At 34.9% G+C, this 21,614-nt stretch overlaps 2 protein-coding genes and 2 pseudogenes across 2 annotated transcripts; all 4 read right to left on the bottom strand.

Annotated features, from left to right (window-relative positions):
* Positions 1–4,534: 4,534 nt before the first annotated feature.
* LOC133683013 (glyoxylate/hydroxypyruvate reductase HPR3-like) lies at positions 4,535–5,472 on the bottom strand (annotated as a pseudogene).
* LOC133682201 (glyoxylate/hydroxypyruvate reductase HPR3-like) lies at positions 5,214–7,224 on the bottom strand (annotated as a pseudogene).
* Positions 7,225–8,763: 1,539 nt separating this feature from the next.
* LOC133681882 (glyoxylate/hydroxypyruvate reductase HPR3-like) lies at positions 8,764–11,463 on the bottom strand. Its single transcript, XM_062105066.1, has 3 exons — positions 10,861–11,463; positions 9,935–10,487; positions 8,764–9,086 (listed from the first exon to the last, which is right to left on the bottom strand). The coding sequence occupies exons 1-2, from the start codon at positions 11,416–11,418 to the stop codon at positions 9,966–9,968; spliced, it is 1,080 nt and encodes a 359-aa protein (XP_061961050.1). The 5' UTR covers positions 11,419–11,463; the 3' UTR covers positions 8,764–9,086; positions 9,935–9,965.
* A 2,736-nt stretch (positions 11,464–14,199) lies between these two features.
* Positions 14,200–18,513, bottom strand: LOC133682618 (UTP:RNA uridylyltransferase 1-like). Its single transcript, XM_062106039.1, has 6 exons — positions 17,175–18,513; positions 16,544–16,912; positions 15,831–16,054; positions 15,649–15,712; positions 14,747–14,943; positions 14,200–14,526 (listed from the first exon to the last, which is right to left on the bottom strand). Exons 1-6 carry the CDS (start codon positions 18,306–18,308, stop codon positions 14,313–14,315), a joined length of 2,202 nt encoding a protein of 733 aa, XP_061962023.1. The 5' UTR covers positions 18,309–18,513; the 3' UTR covers positions 14,200–14,312.
* Positions 18,514–21,614: the final 3,101 nt, after the last annotated feature.

Below are 21,614 nucleotides of genomic sequence, written 5' to 3' on the forward strand. Positions count from 1 at the left end.
TGCAAAATTAACTAAAATTAAATAATAAAAGTGATTTTTTCACAAAAAATAAATCATTTATGTTAATAAAAAAATGATTTCCTATCGAATTTAGTTAATCTTTTATTAATAGTAATGAAAGAGTGAATTTCTTTAACGTTTGAAACATTTTTTTTTATTCCATCGTCTCTATTGTTTTCGGACCCTTCAACTGAATATGTTAGCTATTGGCATCGAATTTGGATGAAAGGTTTCATTGGAATTGTTTGATTCAATTAATTGATAGAGGATATTATTTAAAACGACCTATAGACATAGGGCATTTTCTAATCATTCCTTTTTATTTACATACATACATATATACATACATATATATATATATAAAAGAGCAATATTATTTAATTTTCTAATCATTCCTTTATATATATATATATATATATATATATATAAAAGAGCAATATTTAATTATTTTTTTCAGAAAGTGCAATATTAGAATTTTTTAAAAGCCGGTTATGTAAAAAGTAACTGGTTAACTTTTCATAAAGGGGGTTTTAATTGTGACGAACCACGTACCACGATCATTCTCTATGCTTAATTATTCGAATATTTCGTGACAAAAAAATCTTATAAAAATTATTTTTAAATTATTTTTATTTATTATTACAAAAACTTAATCAATAAAAAATATTTTATACTCAAATAAAAGGTTAGCTTGATTTTTAGAAAAAAATCTTTTTTTTTATTTTGAGTGAAAAACAATTTTCAAGGAATTACAAAAAATTTAAAACATCTTGTTATTTGTTAATTATATTAAATTTGATTCTTAATCTTTTAATTGTTTTATATTTTATTTTGAATTTGTTTTTCAACTTCATCCTTTGGAACTTGATTTAGTTTGTTTTTTATATTAATTTTGATTTTTACTTTTTTATTGTTATTTATTTTTTTCTAATTTTTTTCTTGATTGAATTTTTTTATTTATCAGATTCGGTCTCTATTTATTTATTACTATTTATTTTATTTAAAATGATCTATAAAATTAAGTTTTTTTTTAATTTTTTTATTTGTCAGATTTGATCTCTATTATTTTGATTGTTATTTGATTTATTTGAAATAATTTATTAAATTAGATTTTTTTTAACTTTATTTTTTTTCTTTTTTTTATCTGTTAAATTTAGTTTCATTCTTTTAATAAACTTAAAAAAATATTAATAAGTTATTTTTTAGCTTATTTTTTATGACACAATCAAAACTAGAAAGTGTTTTCCAACTTATTTTAAAGAATTTTATTAAATATTAAAACATAATTTATATTTCAGAAATTTACTTTCCATCAAAACTACCTTTCCAATAAACGAGTCAAAGATTGTATTATTTGGTTGGTAATTAATGGGTTTGATTTATTTTTTTATGGGTATTAATTGAAAGGTGGGAATCAGAAGGAGTTGTTTGGATGGTCAATGTATTATGCTTTCTCCTTTAATTTTTAATTCCGTTCGTTAAATCAGTAGTGACAGATGAGTTTTTAAAATTATACGGAAAAATAAGCTAGATATTAATAAAAAATGTAATTGAAAGATGGTTTTGAATTAATTTCGCACACTTCTAAAACATGCATGTCCTAGATAATTGAATTTGTTGCTGTTCAACTTTTATTTTTCTTCTTCAAAACCCCCGGCCCCCCTTTTTTTTTTAAAAAAAAAAACGACCTGTGATCAATTTATGAGAGTTAAGAAATTCATAAACCATCAAGTAAGACTCGAGTCGAAACCAATTCTAAATTCTAGATCTTATCTCAGCTGCTTATGGAGTTATGGTTCCAATTCTATGATAGTCACGAACGATTAATTAGTGAAAATCTGCTTATGGAGTTATGGTTCCAATTCTTGTTTTTAAAATGAAAAGAATTAATTTAAAAACAAATTTATTTTTATATTCTTATCTAAGTAAACATATTTTTATCATACGGGCAATTAGCCGAGAAAAGACATCATGCAATATTGCATGCATAACCTTGCAAAGAAGGAAAGAAACAACAACAATATCAGTTTCCACAGTGTTTTTTATTTTTCTAAACACTTGTCCGAAACTAGTTAAACGCCCCTTCAGACACCGTGACCGCTGTCCATCCAATATTAACACTGTTTTAAAGACCACTTGATGACTCCCTTAATAATGTTTAATCGTGCTCGAGCATATAATGCCTTCTGCCAACGGATCTCGAGCGCTTAATCTTACGAGGCAAAAGACAAAGATGAAAGCTCTAGTTTTCTCGAACTCCTTCAAAAATCTTATGTGGCATTGATTCCCTCTAATCATGCTCTTCCTTTTTCATTTTTTTCCTTCTGGGCCTTGCGTCCCTGTCAATCTAGCATTCTCCAAAGTTCGACAGGGTACAAAATTCCACTTGATAGGACATTTTCTTTATTTATTTCAATGTGTTGGACCGAGTTGACAAGCCGTTATGGTTCGAGATCTAACTAACTCAGCTAGCAAGCTATGGTTCGAGATCTATTCAAAATCTGGGCGGGACTTTGTCTTGTTAAAAGGGCACCATATATATGAGATGCGAGTATTTTAAGCAAAGAATGATAGGATTATACACTGGATACTTGCTTGCAATTGCAACTTGCATGCTGCTCTATGTTCATGCACAAGCATCAGCACATTCTACAACTCGTCATTTTTCCTTGATAACTTGAGAAAAAAAGAACTTGTAACATCATGGTTTGATGAGTTCTGCCTTCCACAGTGTGCAGGTAAAATTAAGTTCATGATCTTTCGTTGATGATACATCAAATTATAGCCCGATTCGGAGTGAATATATTGACCACCTTTTTTTTATACATATTCAGGTAAATCTCACCATATTATAATTGGTGGGCTATGTCCTAAATGTGGAATTGCATAAACTCTAAACTATTTAACTAACAAATATTTAACCATGAATGATTAACATATTAATTAAGAGTTCTTCTTTTTTTTTTTTTTACTTTTGAGTCATGACTTTAAAATTATTTTTATAAATAATTAACTTATGATAAAAATGAACTAAAATGACTTTAATTTATAACAAATTATTGAAGAATAAATGTAGCATTAGTTATAATTTATAAATTAAAAGTTAAAAATCTCAACTTTTTATTAAATCAAGATTCGACTCAATTTTATAACAGATTTTTTATTTAATTCAAAAATTGTTTCTAACTAGATTCACTCGTAACTTCTTTTCAATCAAAATTTTTTTTATAAAAAAACCAACTTATATTAATTTTCAAAAATCTTATCAAACATAATCTAAATCAATGTATTGATGATAGTTTACTTCAAAACTATACCTTGTTTTCTCCTTGACTGCTTTTATTGCTTACAAGGTGCTTACTGTATTTTTTTTCTGAGCTATCAAAAATAAAAATGTTCATGTACACGGTTTGGTTCTAGGCAGTTAAATCATCATATTCAACTAGGGGTGAGCAAAAAAACCGAAAAATCAAATAAACCGAGAAAACCGGAAAAAAAATAACAAAAAAAACGGAACCGAAAAAAAAACCGATTAAACCGATTAAAATTTTAAAAAACCCGGTAGGTTCGGTTTCGGTTTTATAACCAAAAAACCAAAAAAACCGAACCGAACCGAAACCGAAAAAAACCGAGCCAAACCGAGCCAAAACCAGAAAAACCAAGCCAAAACCAAGTCAAACCGGACAAACCGAGCTAAACCATTTGAACTGGTTTTTTCCCTAAAAAACCGAACCGAAACCGGTTGGTTTGACCCGGTTTCGGTTCGGTTTCGGTTTTTTTATTTTATTTTTTTTCAGTTTGGTTACTTTTTTTAATAAAAACCGAATCGAACAAAAAATGATCACCCCTAAATTCAACGATGACTTGGGGTGGCCAAGATTCTAACCAAGCGCTTTAGTCCATAAAATAAAAAAACCGAATCGAACCGAAAATGATCACTTCTAAATTCAACAATGACTTGGGGTGGCCAAGATTCTAATAAAAAGAAAAAGAAAAGGAAAAAGAAAAATAGTCCATAGCCCAGTCCTCAGTAGCTGGACTTGAACTAAAAGCCTAAACGCCCAGCTTCTAAGCCCATGATCTTCGTCTGGCCATAAATCCCACCACCACCTGCACTCGCTGGCCAGTGTTTCTCTGGATTTTCATTAATTTCGACCACCTTCAGCTTGTCTGTTTTTTTTAACCAATCCAAAAATTCTATTATAGATACCTCGAGCGACTTTAATTTATTACAGGAATTTAAATCATATTACGAAAAATATACTAAGAAATTACAAATTATTTAAAAGTATCGAACACTAATACGAAGTAAAATTACAAGAAGAAAAAACAAGTAAATACTGTGGTTGGATAGAAAGAATGGCTTATGGTAAAGATGGTGATGAAACTAAAAGTTCAGTGTACAAAGTAGCTAGGCTAATCAGTACTTCTAGACCTCGAAAATCAGTACTTCTAGACCTCGAAAATCAGTTACAATTTCCAAAAAGTAGCAATGTATCCAAGAAAATAATAAATATTTAAGGACAAAATATCAATATCGAAATACTAGAATTAATTCATGACAGACTAACCAGTAGCTGCAAACAGAAGAATTATAGTATTGTTCATCCATCCAATATTACAGCAGAAAGTAAAGGTTTATTTGGAAAAATAAAAAAAAGCTTCCAGATTCCCCATCACAAGTTCGACTAAAGACATCAAAGTTTCCTCGGTGTGGACTGCTCTATGTGGCGACAGGACAACATTGTCTAATGCAATGAGCTCACTTGGAACATCAGGCTCATTCTCAAACACATCCAATCCATCACCTGCGATCTCTCCTTGCATCAATCAAGCATCTCACCATCTCTCCCTCATCTATAACAGCCCCTCGTCCGACATCAATAATCAATCCTCTCTTCCCCAATGCTAAAAACACTTCCTTGCTAATCATGTGGCGAGTCTGATCATTTAATTCACAACAAATTATGAGGACCTCGCAATTAGCCACTACTTCACGGACATTTGATTAGCATGGATAGGGCACATATGACTTCTTGGTCCTTGAGTTGTACAAGATATTGCATCCATATATAGTTCTCTAGCCCTTTTGCAGCTTCTTGGCCAATGCTTCCAAGTCCAACAATCCCAACTTTCTTGCCTCCTAACTGAAACAACAGCCATGAACATCTTTACGAAAAACAAATTACAACCATCAATCATACATAGAAACAGGATATCAATAATCCAGTTGATATATAGATTAATACATAGAAACAGGATATTAATACATAGATCAAATCCTTCCCTTAGAGCATAGAGGAAAATATCCTTTGTTACCCACAACCCTTGTGTCACATACCGATTACCAGTCTATATCTTTCTCGGCACATCAATCAACAGCCCTACTACTATATCAGCATCATCTTCAGAAAACAGGCTTCCAGCATAAGCTACAGATATCCCTCTCCCACGACACTCTTGCAAGTCCATTTGGTTGAGTCCAGCACTTGTGACAATAAGGCTCAGTGATGGCAACAGCCTTATAATGTTGCTGTTGGCTGGACAGGTTCCATGAGAGAGAATAGATTGGACTGAGTGTGCATGAGTGCTCAAGAAGTAGTATAAAGGAAGTGGTGAGTCCCATGCTGTCAAGAAATGGAGTTTTTGGGAGAGTTTGCCTCTATAATATTTGAAGACTAGCGATGGTTCAAGGACTAAGACTTTTGGGAGTAGGTTTGATGATTATTTTCTTGACGATGATGATTCATTCTCAATTTAGGACTGGTTTGATGTTACTAGAATTACAGGCCTCTTTGGACTCCTATTATATTAAGATTGTAGAAGCTAAAGCTAAGCCGATAATGTGCATTAATCATACATCAATGATAGGTGAAAGTAAGGGTGTGTTGGAAAAAAAAGCTTCCAGATTGCCGACCACAAGTTCACACAGGGACATGAAAGATTCTGGGGTAAAGACAGCTCTATGAGGGGATAGAACAACATTATCCAATTCAAAGAGCTCTTTTGGAACATCAGGCTCGTTCTCGAACACATCTAGCCCAGCACCTGTAATCTCTCCATGCACCAAACACCGCACCATTTCCTTCTCGTCAACAATAGCCCCACGTCCAATGTTAACGATGACACCTTCCTTCCCCATTGCCGAAAAGACATCCTTATCGATCATGTGGCGGGTTTGGTCCGTCAATGCCCAACAAATGATGAGGGCATCACTATTAGCTGCGAGCTGGCGGACATCGGAATAGAATGGATACAAAAGATGTGCCTTTTTCTTTCTTGAATTATACAAAACATTGCAGCCAAAAGCCTCTAGCCTTTTAGCAATTTCCAAGCCAATGCCTCCCAATCCGACAATACCGACTCGCTTGCCTCTCAACTGAAATTATCAATAACCAATACCACAAAGAGTCAGAAAACAGAATGGTGGTGGTCACCAAAAAATTCTTAAACCAAATAACATGATTGATAATTAAGGGATGATCGTGATTCATGACCTTAGAACCAAGAGGGTAGTCTCCTTTATTGACCCAAAGCCCCTGCCTCATATACCGATCAGAAGCTGTAATCTTTCTCAGCACATCAATCAACAACCCCACTGCCGCATCCGCGCCATCGTCAGAAAACACATTGCCCGCGTTGGTTACAGAGATTCCACGACGGTGGCATGCTCCAAATCAATGTGATTAGTACCAGCGCTGGCAGTGACGACAAGACGCACGGAGGGAAGCAGCTGGAGTAAATCATCTGTGACTGGAGCGGCACCCGAGCAGAGAATGGCTTGGATAGAGTCAGCATGTGCGGTAAGAAACTGAAGTAAAGGGAGAGGGGATTCCCATGCTTTCAAGAATTGATATTTTTTTGATAAAAAAGGTTGTTCTCCAATAACGGACAGGACTGGTGGTGGTTTTAGGAGTAGGACTTGCGGTGGGTCTTGGGGTTTGTGGTTTTGATCACTCCTGTTATCTTGCTGTTCTTCTTGATCCTCCATCAACGGAAATGGAAAATTCTTGATTTTTTTTTTATGAATTAAATAGAGGATACCCTATAAAGTATTTCAAGCTAAAAAATAATTGGCAAAACAAACAGAGCAGATAGCTTGCAAATGAGAAGAAAGGTATCTTCTGGAATCATGGTGATGAACGAAGTGATGGTCACTGTCAATCGTGATGCCACGCTATGCTATGACTTTCCCTTTTGCTTTGGAATCTACAATCTAGTTTGGATGAGATCTGTTGTTTTAAGAATTTTATATATATATATATATATATATATATATATATATATATATAAACATAGATTAACCTATCAACCCAGTTAACCTTATTTTTATTAACGATTACATAAATGTCAATAATTATAATTTTAAGAAATTAAATTTATTGTTAGATTTATTTTATTTAAATACAAATTAATACAAGTGTTTATATTAAAATAGATAAATATCTTGTTGTCAAATTATATACTTTAAATCTTAAGGATAAAAGAATAAACTTTTTTCATGAATTCTTAAAGATGAACTAAACACAAAAACACTCCATCAGATTTTTTTCATTTTAAAGTAAACATGAGTATTACATTCCCATCAATTATGTTCTCGACAATCACTTCTCTAGCAATGATAATTAAAGAAGAAATCTAATTTTACTGGTATAACATAGCATTTCAACGATGCCAGCAATTTAATGGAATGGTTTCTGAAGCGCCAGAAGAGCTAGAAGGAATTCATTGCTGAGGAGAAAAAACAGAAGAGCACGAGGCTCTGATACCATGTAGGTTTTTGGAAGAAGAAGAATTTTCTTTCTTATTCTTTCAATCGTTCTGGTTACAAGATATATAGTAGAGGAGGCCACCAAATCAGGAATGCCACAAAATCAAAAAATAAAAAACGAAAACAGGAAACAAAAACTCCTAGAAATCTGAAACAATAATTCCATGTTTTATTTGCAATATCCCTTCCTATTTTATTTCCTACAAATCAGACATAACTTATTTGCTAATTGGACTCATGGTATTTGAAGAATGGCAGTGGTTGAGGTGCTAGCATTTGCAGAATGTCTTGGGATTGATGCTGACGGTATTGTTCGTGTTCCATTGAGGGTTTTGGGATCCTGAGATGGGAGGCTTTTGTTTGTACAAATTCTGAGTTAGGAGATAGAGATTTAAGGAAAATTCTATGGAGACATGATTCACACAATGACACAAACCAATGTGCAGACTAATTTTTCCGAAATACAAGGCAATATTCTCATGGAGAAGGTGAAATGGATCCATCATGTGAAACTATGCTAACGAGTATTCAAAACAGAACATAATGGAAAATTTGTTGTCTAAGTCCTGATGTAATGTGATTGACGGAGCAAGGCAAAACTATGCATTAATTTGTGGATAGGATGTGTGCAGAATACAAAAGCCCCATGCCATAGTATCTGTTAGACAATGGGGAAAATACGAAGAAATAAAGCTGGTTTACTATACACTCTCTCTCTTGTTGTTTTCAAGGTCACGACAGGCATGATGGGTAATTTTGATTAGGAACGATTGAGGAAAGGAGTTCTACTTCAAACTTTGTCTGGTTGAGAAATGATTAGGAATTGTCCTCCTCCGCTTTGAACAAACACAGAATTAAACAACAATCCTGCTCTAGCGTGTCAAGTTTTCGGAGAACAATCCTGCTATCAATGTGGAACCAATAATCTACATACTGAAAGGTATACACGGAAATACTTCATCCATCTAAGGCTATCAATATGCAAAGCTGTGTAATCTAATCCAGCAATGATCATAAATAGAGTGCAAATACTTAGGCAATCAATGTGACCAGCATCCTCGTGGAGTTTAACACGTATGAAGTATAAGAAATTGACTATGTATCGATCTTCAATGTCTTGCTTAAAGCGTCATTGATAAACAATGGCAGGGATTAAAGGTTTAAACAACTAATATACTCGACACTGATGGCCATAAAAAGGTTCTTGTGCAGAACTTTCCCCTCCAATACAGGCTATACACAACTATCAAGTACTGATAGCACAGCATCATCTTTGACATCTCATTAACTTTCTCGTTCATTACTCAGTTATTTCCTGCACGCATGCAGATTGTAGGACAATTACTAGAAGGAATCAAACAAATTTTGCTCGAGAGTCACAGAACGAGGAAGAGATTGTTATGCTTATAGTTGACACCAAATAACCACACAATGAAACAAACATTCGTCAATCTTCTTCTGATGGAAAAGAGATTCCGTTTGCAAGAAACAATACCACCTAAATACTTCAGTGTTGGTATGCCCATCACTGAATCTTTTCTGACTGGCACTTGTAAATTAAAATTATTTCTTACTTTATTTTTATTTGATTGGTCCACATGTACAAGAAGGCATAGTGTAGAGGAAAAGTTGGATTTTTGGAAAAACAAAAGGAAAAGTGGGTAGAGTTTTCAGTAATCCTTTTAATCAGGGGAAGGTGCCCGGGATAATCTGGCTTTCTCTTTTATTCCAAATTGATATGTTTCCTTTTTCAGTTTGTGATCGGAATCTTTTTTCCTTAACAAAACTACTTTCTTAATTTAGCATACATTGACTACTAACATGACTAAGCCCCTCTCAAGACCTGTCTTAAGCAGGTCAGCCACATTCAGAGACTAGTGTGTTCACAAGAAATTAATTGTGTTACATCTTCTCAAAAAAAAAAAATGTATTACTTCTTATTAGTGTCTTAAGCAGGCCATCCATTGAATTTTTCCTTCTCTTTTCTGGTAAAGATTATTATTCCTTAGTAGTGTATGAACAAATGCCGCGAGAATAAAGCATGACTCGTTACAGATAGCATGGCCAGTGATATAACACCAATCAATATAATGATCAAAATCCATACCTAGTTGAAATGTGTTCACTAACAGGGATCTATTAGAAGAAAGTTAAAAAACTAACCTGCAAATAGAAGAGTTAATTAAAACATCCATCAATCCCCATATTCAGAAAGTAGTGGTTTATTTGAGAAGAAAGCTTCCAGATTCCCCATCACGAGGTCCATTAAATCCAATAATGATTCTGGAGTAAAGACAGCAATATGTGGTGACAGAACAACATTGTCCATTGCAAAGAGCTCCACAGGAACATCTGGCTCATTTTCAAACACATCTAAACCAGCGCCAGCAATCTCTCCTTGCACCAAACACTGCACCATTTCCTTCTCATTGATGATAGCCCCGCGTCCGATATTTACAATGACACCTTCCTTTCCCAATGCTGACAGCACTTCCTTGTTGATCATGTGGCGGGTTTGGTCAGTTAATTCACAACATATCACAAGAACATCGCAATTAGCTGCAAGTTCACAGACACTTTCGTAGAAAGGGTATGAAACATGCGGTTTTCTCTTCCTGGAATTATATGAGATACCGCACCCAAAAGCCTCTAACCTTTTAGCAACTGCAAATCCAATATTTCCCAATCCAACAATCCCAATTCGCTTGCCTCCCAACTGAAATCACCACTCACAAAAAGGGGGGAAATAACTTAAATAATCAGTTGATTAGAGGGTGCAATTAAATCGCCTTTTTTGCCAAGATAGAAATTTTTATCTCCATTTGTCTCATTGTCAAGAAATGGAATGGTTTTAGTCATCAAATTATGATTCTTAATATTCAGCAACAAAATTAAAATGACGAACTATTTAAATGCATAGGTGTTCTTTGCTCAAAGCTCCTCAACCCTCAACAATTATCAGTTCCTTTATCATGAGGCAACATTTTCTTTCTGATAAACAAAATTAAGAATCCACAGGCAATCAAGAATTAGCATTAAGAACCAAGAAGACAAAATGGATATAAAATAGAGAGGAATTTAATCTAAACCTTAGAACCAAGAGGGTAGTCCCCTTTAGTAGCCCAAAGCCCTTTCCTCACATATCCATCACTCGCCGAGACCTTCCTCAAAACATCAATTAACAACCCAACAGCAAAATCAGCCACGTCATCTGAAAAAACACTGCCTGCATTGGCAACCTTAATACCACGCCGGCGGCACTCAGGGAGGTCAAGCTGGTTAAGTCCGACACTAGTAGTGACAACCACACCGACCTCTGGCAACAGCTGCAGGATGTCAGCGGTTATGGGTGTGCCAACAGAGGAAAGGATGGCTTTTATAGAGGGAGAGTGAGTGGACAAGAATTGGTGTAGAGGGAGTGAGGAGTCATAGGCTTTCAAGAAAGTGAATTTGTTAGATGCAACGTGTCGTTCACCAACGTGAGCGAGGAATGAAATTGGTTTTAGAATCAGGACTTTGGGGAAATCTTGCTGGGCTTTGTGACAATCAGTAGAGACTGCCATCTTGAGAACAGAAGCTCGGGAGAGATGGGGGTTTTTCTTTCCTTTTCTTTTGATAGAGACGAGGCACTCCTCGACAAAAACCATGGCGATTCTGTCAAGTTATATATTTTAACAAGACACACATAGTGTCCGTTTGCATCGTTGTAATTTCTATTTTTAAAGTTTTTTAAAAATTCATATTTATTTTTTTTATAGTTTAGATAGGTTGAAGTTAAGAACATAAAAAGAAATAATTTAAAATATTTAAAATAAAAAAAAAAACGTATTAAATTACAGTACCAAACACGCATTTATTCAGTATGTCACATAAGGCTTCTATAATAAAAGAAATTATTAGAACAATCCTTTTACTTCTTTCTATGCTCAGCTTCAAGCTCCACGAGTGGGAAGAAATTATCAGAATCCATCTCCAGAATCAATCTGCGAAGAACCATTGGCCATGCTAGCTCTAGACCAGTAACGACTGCCCATAGTTCTGCCTTGACAGAAGTGCACAAGCCAGTACTGCTAACCGCAAAACCCTTAATCCAAGACCCAAGGCTATCTCTAATTAATCGGACCTCCTGCTCCTGCCACACCTGGATTACCTTTACTACACCCGTCCAAGCTTAACTTCATCCTCTCCATGGGAGGATAAGCCCATCCCACCAGTTTAATTCCTTAAGCTTATGTGAACTGCAATCAGCGAAGTCAATTGCCCTCTGTGAGTCACCTGTCAAGCTGTGGATTGCCTTTACAGTGCTTGCGGCTGCTGTGCTTCCTCCCCCCCAAAATCCCCTGATTACGTCGTTTCCAGATGTTCCATAATGCACACCCAAATAACAACGTCCATGCATATCCATTCCTATCACACTCACCGTCAGCCAGGTTATTAATCAACCATGGTATCAGAACTGAGTCAAAGAAACTCCTTCTATTCACGTTCCTTAGCTAGGGGACAGTCACGCAACACATGGAGAATAAACAGCCTGTTTTTGTCTTTTGGTTTCGTACCTTCCATGAAATGTGTAGTTGGTTCAGAAGAAGATAATTTGGAGAGAAAAAATGTTTTGTTCACACAGTAAGGGAGGATGACAAAATCAAAGATGCTTTCTTCCTCGTTTACACTTTCATGGCACAAATAATTTTAACAAATACTTGCAAGACCTGTAAAAGTCTCCATTCTTATCAAGGTCCATCAACAAAACCAGCAAGGCATTTCAATCGATCAGTTCAAAATAATTTTCAAACTACGGTCGTACGTTGCATTAATCACAAACTCTTAGTTATTGATTGTTATAAAGAAAAATTTTCATGGCGAGGATGATCCGGTACTGTTATCATATTTCTGAAGTTAGTATAGTGTGTGCACATCTCTAGCATTGAATTTTTTTTGTTTTTCCTTTTCTTTTGTGGAGCTACTCACGTAGATAACTAAACGAGGATTGTGTGATTAAATAAATATATTAAATTAATTCATTGACTGACATAAACATCTTCAATAAAAGTGTTTTATCACATATTATATTATTGAGAAATAGCAATGAAAATTACAGCTATTGGAGGTAGAATGCAATTATCATATATATTTTTTAAAATAATTAATAGCTGTTTCCTGATGGCGAAGAAGGTCGTAAAAGCAGAACTCCCAACACCCATTTTTATAGCTATGTTTCAATAAATCAGAATAAGGTTTTTTTCTTTCAAAATAATGGCTTGAATTTTTTTAACAAGAAATTTAGACAATGCCTTTGACTCCTTACATGCATAAAAGTTAAATGAGGTAGGGAAATTATTATAGATTAATAAAAATTTTATTATAGATTGTAATAATAGCTTTATTTTTAATTTTTTATCTTTTTATTAGATATTTTTTTAACTTTTTATTTCTTTTCCTTCATTGTTTTTTCTCTACTATTTTAGTGTTTTGGGTCTAATGTAGTTGCTCATGCACCATAGATATAATATTGATAATTTATTTTTTATAATATTAGCAACTTTTCTTTATTATAATATTGACAACTTATTTTTTATAGTTAATTATTGTTATTTTTTTATCATTTTATTTATTATTGATTTTTTTAATTATATTATTAAATTAAATAAATTTATTAAAAACATAACATAATCAGGTTATTAATTCGAAGTCTTAAATTTTTCTTATTTCTTTAAAAATATTATATCACCTTAACATCTTTTTTTACTTTTAAAATAATTAACTCCTGCAACATGGCAAAAGACACCTATCCAGTAACTAACCATATACTACCGTCACTCTGGCTCACTGGTGATGGCTCTCGTAGGTAATTCTAGGAATTGAAATTCTTGACACCTCATGCAAGAGATCATTGAAGTTAGTCCCTCAACGTTGCTACCATGCGTGACAGATATTAAAAACCCAACTCCCTCCCTTCTACCACATCTAACTATTCATTAATGTATATCAGCTTGTAAAAAAGAAGGAAAATCTTGCATGTATAGTTGTCTGCCATTTCCAATTTCGACCATGCAAGATAATTCACTTCCCTCTCTGTTAAACATCACACAAACCAACCTCGGAGTAAAGAGTAAAAAAGAAGGAAAATCTTGCATGTATAGTTGTCTGCCATTTCCAATTTTGACCATGCAAGATAATTCACTTCCCTCTCTGTTAAACATCACACAAACCAACCTCGGAGTAAAGAGCCGGCGAAATAACTAGGACAAGAAGCTCTACTATAATTCTGTTACTTCCCCCAGTTCCAACCTTCCGAGATGGCTGGAAGTTGGAACATCTTGGAGTCCATTACAGAGAGTAATAATAGGTCTCTTTCAGTCAGCCGGAAAAACGTAAAGTAAAAATTTGAAGAACTTACTGGGGACAAGAATAGAAGAAAAGACAAAACATAAGACGAGCAAAAGGTATATATAGAAATGAGGATAAGATGACAAAAGTGACTTTACACGCAGGGTATAACTTGGACATAAATACATCTATCATGGTTCTCCAAGTAGGCTAGTCAACTAGGAGTATTATAGGGTTCAAAAAGCGTTACACAGGGATTCGGGTCATGCTGCATGATATCTGCTGCGCGCTCAAACTCCTCTCTCAGAACTTTTATGCTGAATTTATCCACAACTCTACCAAGGTCATGCGATATCTCAAAGGGGTCCTCTATGCATATCAAATGTCGATCATTCCCAATCCTCCTTGTCCAGTCCTTTTCCCGTTTGCTGTAAGAAAACAAACACAGAATACAGTTAGTCAAGTGTACGAAACATCTCAGCTAACAATAAGCAGAACGAAAATCATTTGACTCTCAGTTTCACCTACATTATGAGGAGGAAAAAAAAGAGCTTTCTATCCTTGGCGATGACTACAATGCATGTATATGTTATCACATAGCTGGCTTAATAAAAATCCTACAAAAGGATGCTGGACTGTACATATCACCTGAGTATGCTTCCTGTTCGAACAGATATAACACCATTTGCATAATCATGACGATATGCCCAATAATTGAAAAATGCCCATACTAATTGAGCAATTGTTTCCTTGTTACGAGATCCAAAACCACGGAGTTTCTCAACTTGATCAAAGTAGGCACACCGAATATCATCTACAATAGCAGAGTATGTTGTTCCCATTTCCTGAAAGAGAGCAGCTCACAAAATTAAGGAACAAGCCAAGTTTACAGCAAAAGACAAAAGTAAGAAAACAAGCAGCAAATTTCACTTCGAAATGCTTTATTCAGGTAGAAGATTTTGAAGCTGGATAATGCTATTGTCCAAATATGTCCTAAATGAGTTTCCCGGAAATCATAACCAATTCATGATGGGTTCTTTGTGGGACCCATCACTGAGGTCACTCCAATGGTTGATGTAATCAACAAACTGATTCAGTGAACTTATTTCAGTAAGCATACATTACCCTATGAAGTGTGATCAGATGCAACAATATGGCAGGGATTACTTGATAAAATAAAGCAGAGAATGATATTAGATATCCTCTTGGCCTCGCTACTCAATCGAGAACAAATGTCCAGTACCATATAAGACTGAAAAGTAAATATTTTGGCAACACGGCAGAGATCACCATGCTATGACACATAATCACTAACTAAAACTGAAAATCCTGAGCTGACCAGCTATTGCTTTATGGGACATTCATCTATTCAACTGAAGTAGTATAATAAGGGTGAAAGGAAATCAAAAGCACATCAATTCCCTTAATCTTTGGGCAAGAATCACATTAAAGCATGGTACGTGCATGTACTGAAATGTCCAAATAACTGCAATGATAAAAACGACCCTACCAAGAACTCCAAAATAAACAAGTATAATAGAAATACAGACCTGTAAGCATGGAAGGATAGCAGGTCTACGCTGCTGTAAGAAATGAATGCACATTAAAACATACCTGAAAAGAAAGAAATATGAGCCACCAAAAACACAGTCAACGAACAAAAATGTCTATAGATCATATAGGCCTATGAAAAGTTTCAGAAAATTATAGTAATTCTTTAGTGATGACTCACGCATAGCTAGATAGGGTCCCTTGGTAAGTTGCATTTACTCCTCTTGACTTGGCCCAATGTTTCACTATAAAAGCTAACTGCCGTAATCTCACATCTATTTGTGCATAATCCCGAAGAAGCTTGGTATTCACAACAGCCAAAACATTGTTTAGGCAGATGTCACAAGAGATGCCAGTCACTGGATCCATAAGCTTTACTATGGGAACCCTAGCCCGAGTCAACGCCTGCAAAAAGAGATGGGATTATGGACTCACCAAGAAGATCAAACAAGACATCCAAACAGCATAGCAATTTTAAAGGGGAATAAACCAAAATCAATTAGTGATGCAGAAAAGAAGACATCGCATTCATATCAAATGATCTATCTTAGAAACTATCAATGGTAACTCGTTAATCAGAACACTGCATTCGGAAAATTATTTAACAGAAAGTAAGTTGGAAAGATAAAAAAATAAAACCAGGTCTACCCTTTGGAATGATAGAGCTTCATTAGAATGCCAGGAAGGTTAGTTTATACATGGTATTATGAATTATTTAAAAAAAAATGTCAGGCACATGCACTCACGGGGGAGGGGGGGATTCTTACACAAGTGACTTTCTTTTATCGAGCAAACAACACAGAAGGTCGAAGAAACAAAATATGTTAAATGGCATTTATTGCATTAACTCTGAATTTATTTATCCTCTAAAAGGACAAAGCAATCTTTATTTACCTGCACATTCTGGAGGTTATCCGCCTGCAATATATCTGCCAACTTTAACAAGACCTCAGACTTGTTAATCTCAGCATCCTCAATTGTGAGGCAAACATCTATATCACTCTTTGAAACTCCAAATGAATTGGCACATGAACCATATAGGTACAATCGAGCTTCAGGCCATTCCTTGCTAACTAGTTTCTCCAACAACATAAAAAATTGCTTCTGCTTCGCCGTTTCTTCCTCTGGCGGTACCAGTGACTCATAAATTGCAAGAAAAGCAGCATTTAGCCTGTCGATATCTAATCGACATTGCATTTGCCTTTTAAGCATTCTCATCCTCTGACTAAGTATGTTGTGTCCCCTGCTATCTGATCTAGACTCCTGATTATCAAACCGCAAGTTAATCCAACAGATTCACAATTAGAGAAGATAATAAAAACTGCTATTAAGCATTAATTATATTTTCTTACACTTAGTTCAGTTTTCATTAAGCATATCTACTGAGAATGTCAGTGGAAGATTCATATCAAACTCTTAGTTACTTGAAATTTTAATTCCCTAAACATCAAATAAAATTCAAAGGTTCACATAAAGTAACCGACTTTAAAACTCAAAGCCCAAATAGATAAGAAAAACAACTGACCTTGCTACTTTGCTTCTTGTCTTTCTTGCCATCAGATTCACCCTCAAGCAACAAAGAATCCATCAGCTCTTCACCAAGATCATCCAACAACCCTCCATCATCCTTTCCATCTTCACCATCCAAATTGATCAAAGACTCCTTAATCTCTGAACCCAAAACCGAATGAAGATTACTCCCAGGAGGTGGACCCGGACGATCAAGCTGTCTCATAAACCTCACCTCAACTGACCCCTCATTTCTCCTCGCTTTCTCATTGTTCAATTCACTATAATCTCCCTTTTCCCTATACATAGTATGCTCTAATTCTCTCCTCCTACCTCCATGATCCCAATTCCCTCCTCCTCCTCCACCTCTAGGCTTATTCGAAAACCCCGGAGGCGGAGACTTGTAATTCTGGTGCTGCTCCTTGTGAAGGTTTCCCCGCCCTCCACTGCTGGCTCCTGGCTGTCGCACTTCAAAATTCGTCGAATGCGAGTTTGCTTGCTTCTCGAGATGCCGATTCCTTTCCAATCCATTGAAATTTCTGCTCCCTGGTCCTACTTCTCGCATCAAATTCGCATTGACTAAACCGTCAGCAGGGCTTGGAATTGTACTTGAAAAAGAACCAAACTGTAGCTTTTGCTCTAACTGTTGCTTCTGTTGAGGCAGATGCTGAATCAAATTATTGTTGTTGTTGTTGTTAGCTCTAACCTCCGCAATTGAAAGCCCTGATCTTTGCAAATCATCTGCTAAATATTGATTCCCTTGGAATTGATTTCCAAGGGGGTGGGGGTGAGGAAAAGCATGGTTTTTCTGCGGAAAGCCGAGATTGTGTGACCAGAGAGGAGGGGTATTTGAGAGAAGACCACGGCCGTTAGATTGCAGCAATTGATGAGGCAGTAGTGGTAAACTGGGGCCCACAGCTGCAACTGCAGGATCAAAACCGAGAGGCTGAGGCTGAGGCTGAGGCTGAGGCTGAAGATGTTGATTTTGTAATTGTGGTGTGATAAAAGGAGAGAATTGCGAAGGAAATTGGGATTGTTGCTGCTGGTGCGGTGGATGATGGTGGTTAGGTCTTTGGAGTAGAGAGAGTAGAAATTCGCCGCCATTAGCATTCGGCGGAATCGGTGGAGCCTCACCGCCACCGCTGGCCATTGTATTATGTTGGTAGACTGTTCTACACTGAAAAGAGTTGGAAGGAAGCAAGAAAGAGATCTAAGTGATTTGTCCACGCTAGAATCGATTAGGTTGTTGTTGGTGAGGATAGGGTGCATATGCTTCTATGTAAAGAAGCAAATCTATGGAGTACGTACGTAGGATTTGATCCAATCACGATTTCCGGTGTTGATTGAACGGTGTTGATTGGAGTTGTGTATTAGTTTGGTGATTAAATTGGAGAGGAGGAAGGAGGGGTGGACACCTATGCGTCATCAAGTCTGACGTGGATCTAGCTTAGACAGGAAGTTGTTGGAACTTGGAATACTCGTTAGTGAATCCAAAGCCTCCAATGATGCGTATACGGTAGTGTTTAAAAGTGTATTATTTGTTGTTTACAAAGTATTTTTTTTTAATATATCAAAATAATTTAATATTTTTAAATTTTATTTTTGATATTAAATATTAAAATGATTTAAACACATAAAAAATTTAATATTAAAAAATACATAAAAGTACAGTGCCTAAAACTTTTTCAAGAATAATAATAATAATAATAAATAATTACAAAAACTCTATTATGATTTGATATAAATTTATTTTCTCTAAATTTCTATAAATTATATTTTCTTTCTATAATTTATAGTTTATATATTTAATAACAATTTATATCATCAACAATGCATTTTATTTGATAGTTTATATATTTAATAACAGTTTATATCATTAATAACATGTATTTTATTTGATAGAATATAATTTTAAAAAACAAGAAGAAAGTAAAATTCAGATTAAATTATATAAGAGTATTTCTAATAGTTATTATTAAAAAACTCTCTAATTTAATTTAATTATGTTTTTATTTTTGTATTATACTTTAAAAAATTGATTTTATATCTTGAGTCAAATAAAAAAATAAAAAAATTATCATCAAATATAATATATAAAAGAACAACATATCATATCTTGAGCCAAGTTTATGTGCTTGCATTTGGTTGATGGGAGAGGTTGTGGAGAGTGTGTCAAAGTAGATTTGGTTGGTCTTCAGTTGTGTAGGCTGGCAGTGGCATCATAAAATTAGCTTCAGCAGTGTAGAATCTGCAGAATCATATGAACATAAACATTAAATTCTTCAGTAGTGTAGGCAGGAGTTATCAAGAATACTGTTAATCCTTTGGCATCATACTTTGGTTTAATGGGAACAGCTATGTTTGGGTTAAAAATATAAGTGAGTGATGCTCTTAGCAACTTCACCACACACACTTGCTTACAAGACTCTTTAAGCAATTTTCACTCCATGTCTTCCCCGCAGTGCTAATAAAAGATTGGCTAGTTTCCACAAAAGAAAATGTTTTTGTGCAGATCGTTGGCGAGGAACATTATGAAACTGCGCAAAGAGTTAAGCAAGCACACTTCTGAGTGCATTTTCTCACTCCAATTTCCAAGATTAATCTATTAGTTCACTTGTTTAGAGACCGTCATTCACTAAATGTAGTCTGGGATCGGTGCTTGGAGTTAGCCTTTACACAAGGTGGCGGCCGTGGCTCCAAGAGTTTGTGGCAGAAGGATTCGACTTGAAATCTGGAAGGAGAAAACCCCAAGCCCCAGCTCTAGACCAACCCCTTGAGGTTCTTGTTCGGAGACCTTCATTCACTAGATTCAGTCTGGGACTGGTTATGGTCATCATTTGTTTACACGGCCATGTTGAATTGCTCTCCTGAAGCTAATTTATGATGCCACTGCCTGCCCACCCCGTGCAGCAAGAGGTAAGATTAAATTCTGCAGAATCTTAGTAACATTTAGGTTTGTAGCTGCAGCTAAGGTGGTGTTTAGGCAAGTAGTGTGTAGTTTGCTTGTAGAAATGCTTCAATAAAGCTATTTTGTTTTTAGATGAAACGTACATCTATGAACTATTTGTGAATATATTCTTCGAAGTGTATTTCCTCAAAGTACAACGGAAAGCAAAAATGCCATCCAGCAATAGTAGGTTTTTTATGATTATACTTCCTTCTCCTTCTTCTTATTCTTTATTATTATTATTATTATTATTATTATTATTATTATCCAACTATGTAAAAATTGATTACTTTCTCGAAGAATTTGTAATTTATATGACAAAAACTCATACGAATATTAATTGTTTAATTAAAATGGAAGGATGAAATATCACACAAAGAACATGGTGAAAAGAATCACGCGTTGATGAGAATCCACAGCACGGTCGACCACATGGAACCCAACATCATACAAGACAATATATTCACATTCAATGGTAATCAGTGCACGCGATTCTTTTCACGATGTTCTTAATTTGTTTGATATTTCATCCTTCCATTTATTAGAACATGGAGATACATTAATTAGCTTTTCATCTTTGTATCTAGATCTGTGTCTTTCTCTCCTGTTCTTCACGAAACTAACCAAATTGTTGATGGTTCTGCAAAGTAAAGTGGATTTACCTTGCGCGTTTGCTACCATGATAATAATTATTTTTTAAAATAGTTTTTATTTAAAAATATATATATATTAGCATAACATATCAAAAAATAATTTAAAATTACTAAAAATTAATTTTAAAAAAAATAATTTATGTTGGGTAAAAACAAGCTTTTTCATTACCCAACTATATCCTAACTTTAATCTTCCAGTTTATTTCCATGCATATCTGATATTTATATTGATGTAGCCGGTGGTGGAAATAAGAAGGCTGGCAAGGGTCTGGTTCCTGGAAGGAAATTGTTTTTCCAACCCCTTTCTTAATAATATTTATAATTTTAACTTAATTAATAAAACAATTAAAATTTTGACCCCTTTTAATTTTATTTCCTAGCTCTTCCCGTGAATGTAATTGTTGATAGTTTATTGTTGTTACCTCAAATTTAATTTATGCTGGAATAGATTCTAAATCCTCTTTTGGTCATCTTGAGTTGCTGCCATTTATGCTTGTTGGGTTGTTGGCTTACTTAGTAATAAAAACGAGGAGTCTCATCCACCGTTAGCTTACTTAGTATAGAAGAATTTAATTTATAGTACGGTCATGAAGCCGCATCCTCTGTTTCGGTGGTGTTTTGGTTATGCAATCTTTTCTTAGATAAAGAGTATTTGCTGACTCATAACTTTTGGTTTCTCTCTGGTTTCTCTTCTTCTCTGGTGTTATTTCAATTATTTAACTTCTTAGTAAATGTTTTGTCAGTTGTTCCATTTTTGGCAAATTCATTGCGTACTTCTTCGCCGTTCTTTATGGCGTTTAATGGCCCGAGCTTGCTCTTGTGTGGTCCATCCACCGTTGGATTGCAATATGGATGC

Source organism: Populus nigra, chromosome 2 (genome assembly GCF_951802175.1).
Source record: "Populus nigra chromosome 2, ddPopNigr1.1, whole genome shotgun sequence".
NCBI classification, from domain to species: Eukaryota; Viridiplantae; Streptophyta; class Magnoliopsida; order Malpighiales; family Salicaceae; genus Populus; species Populus nigra.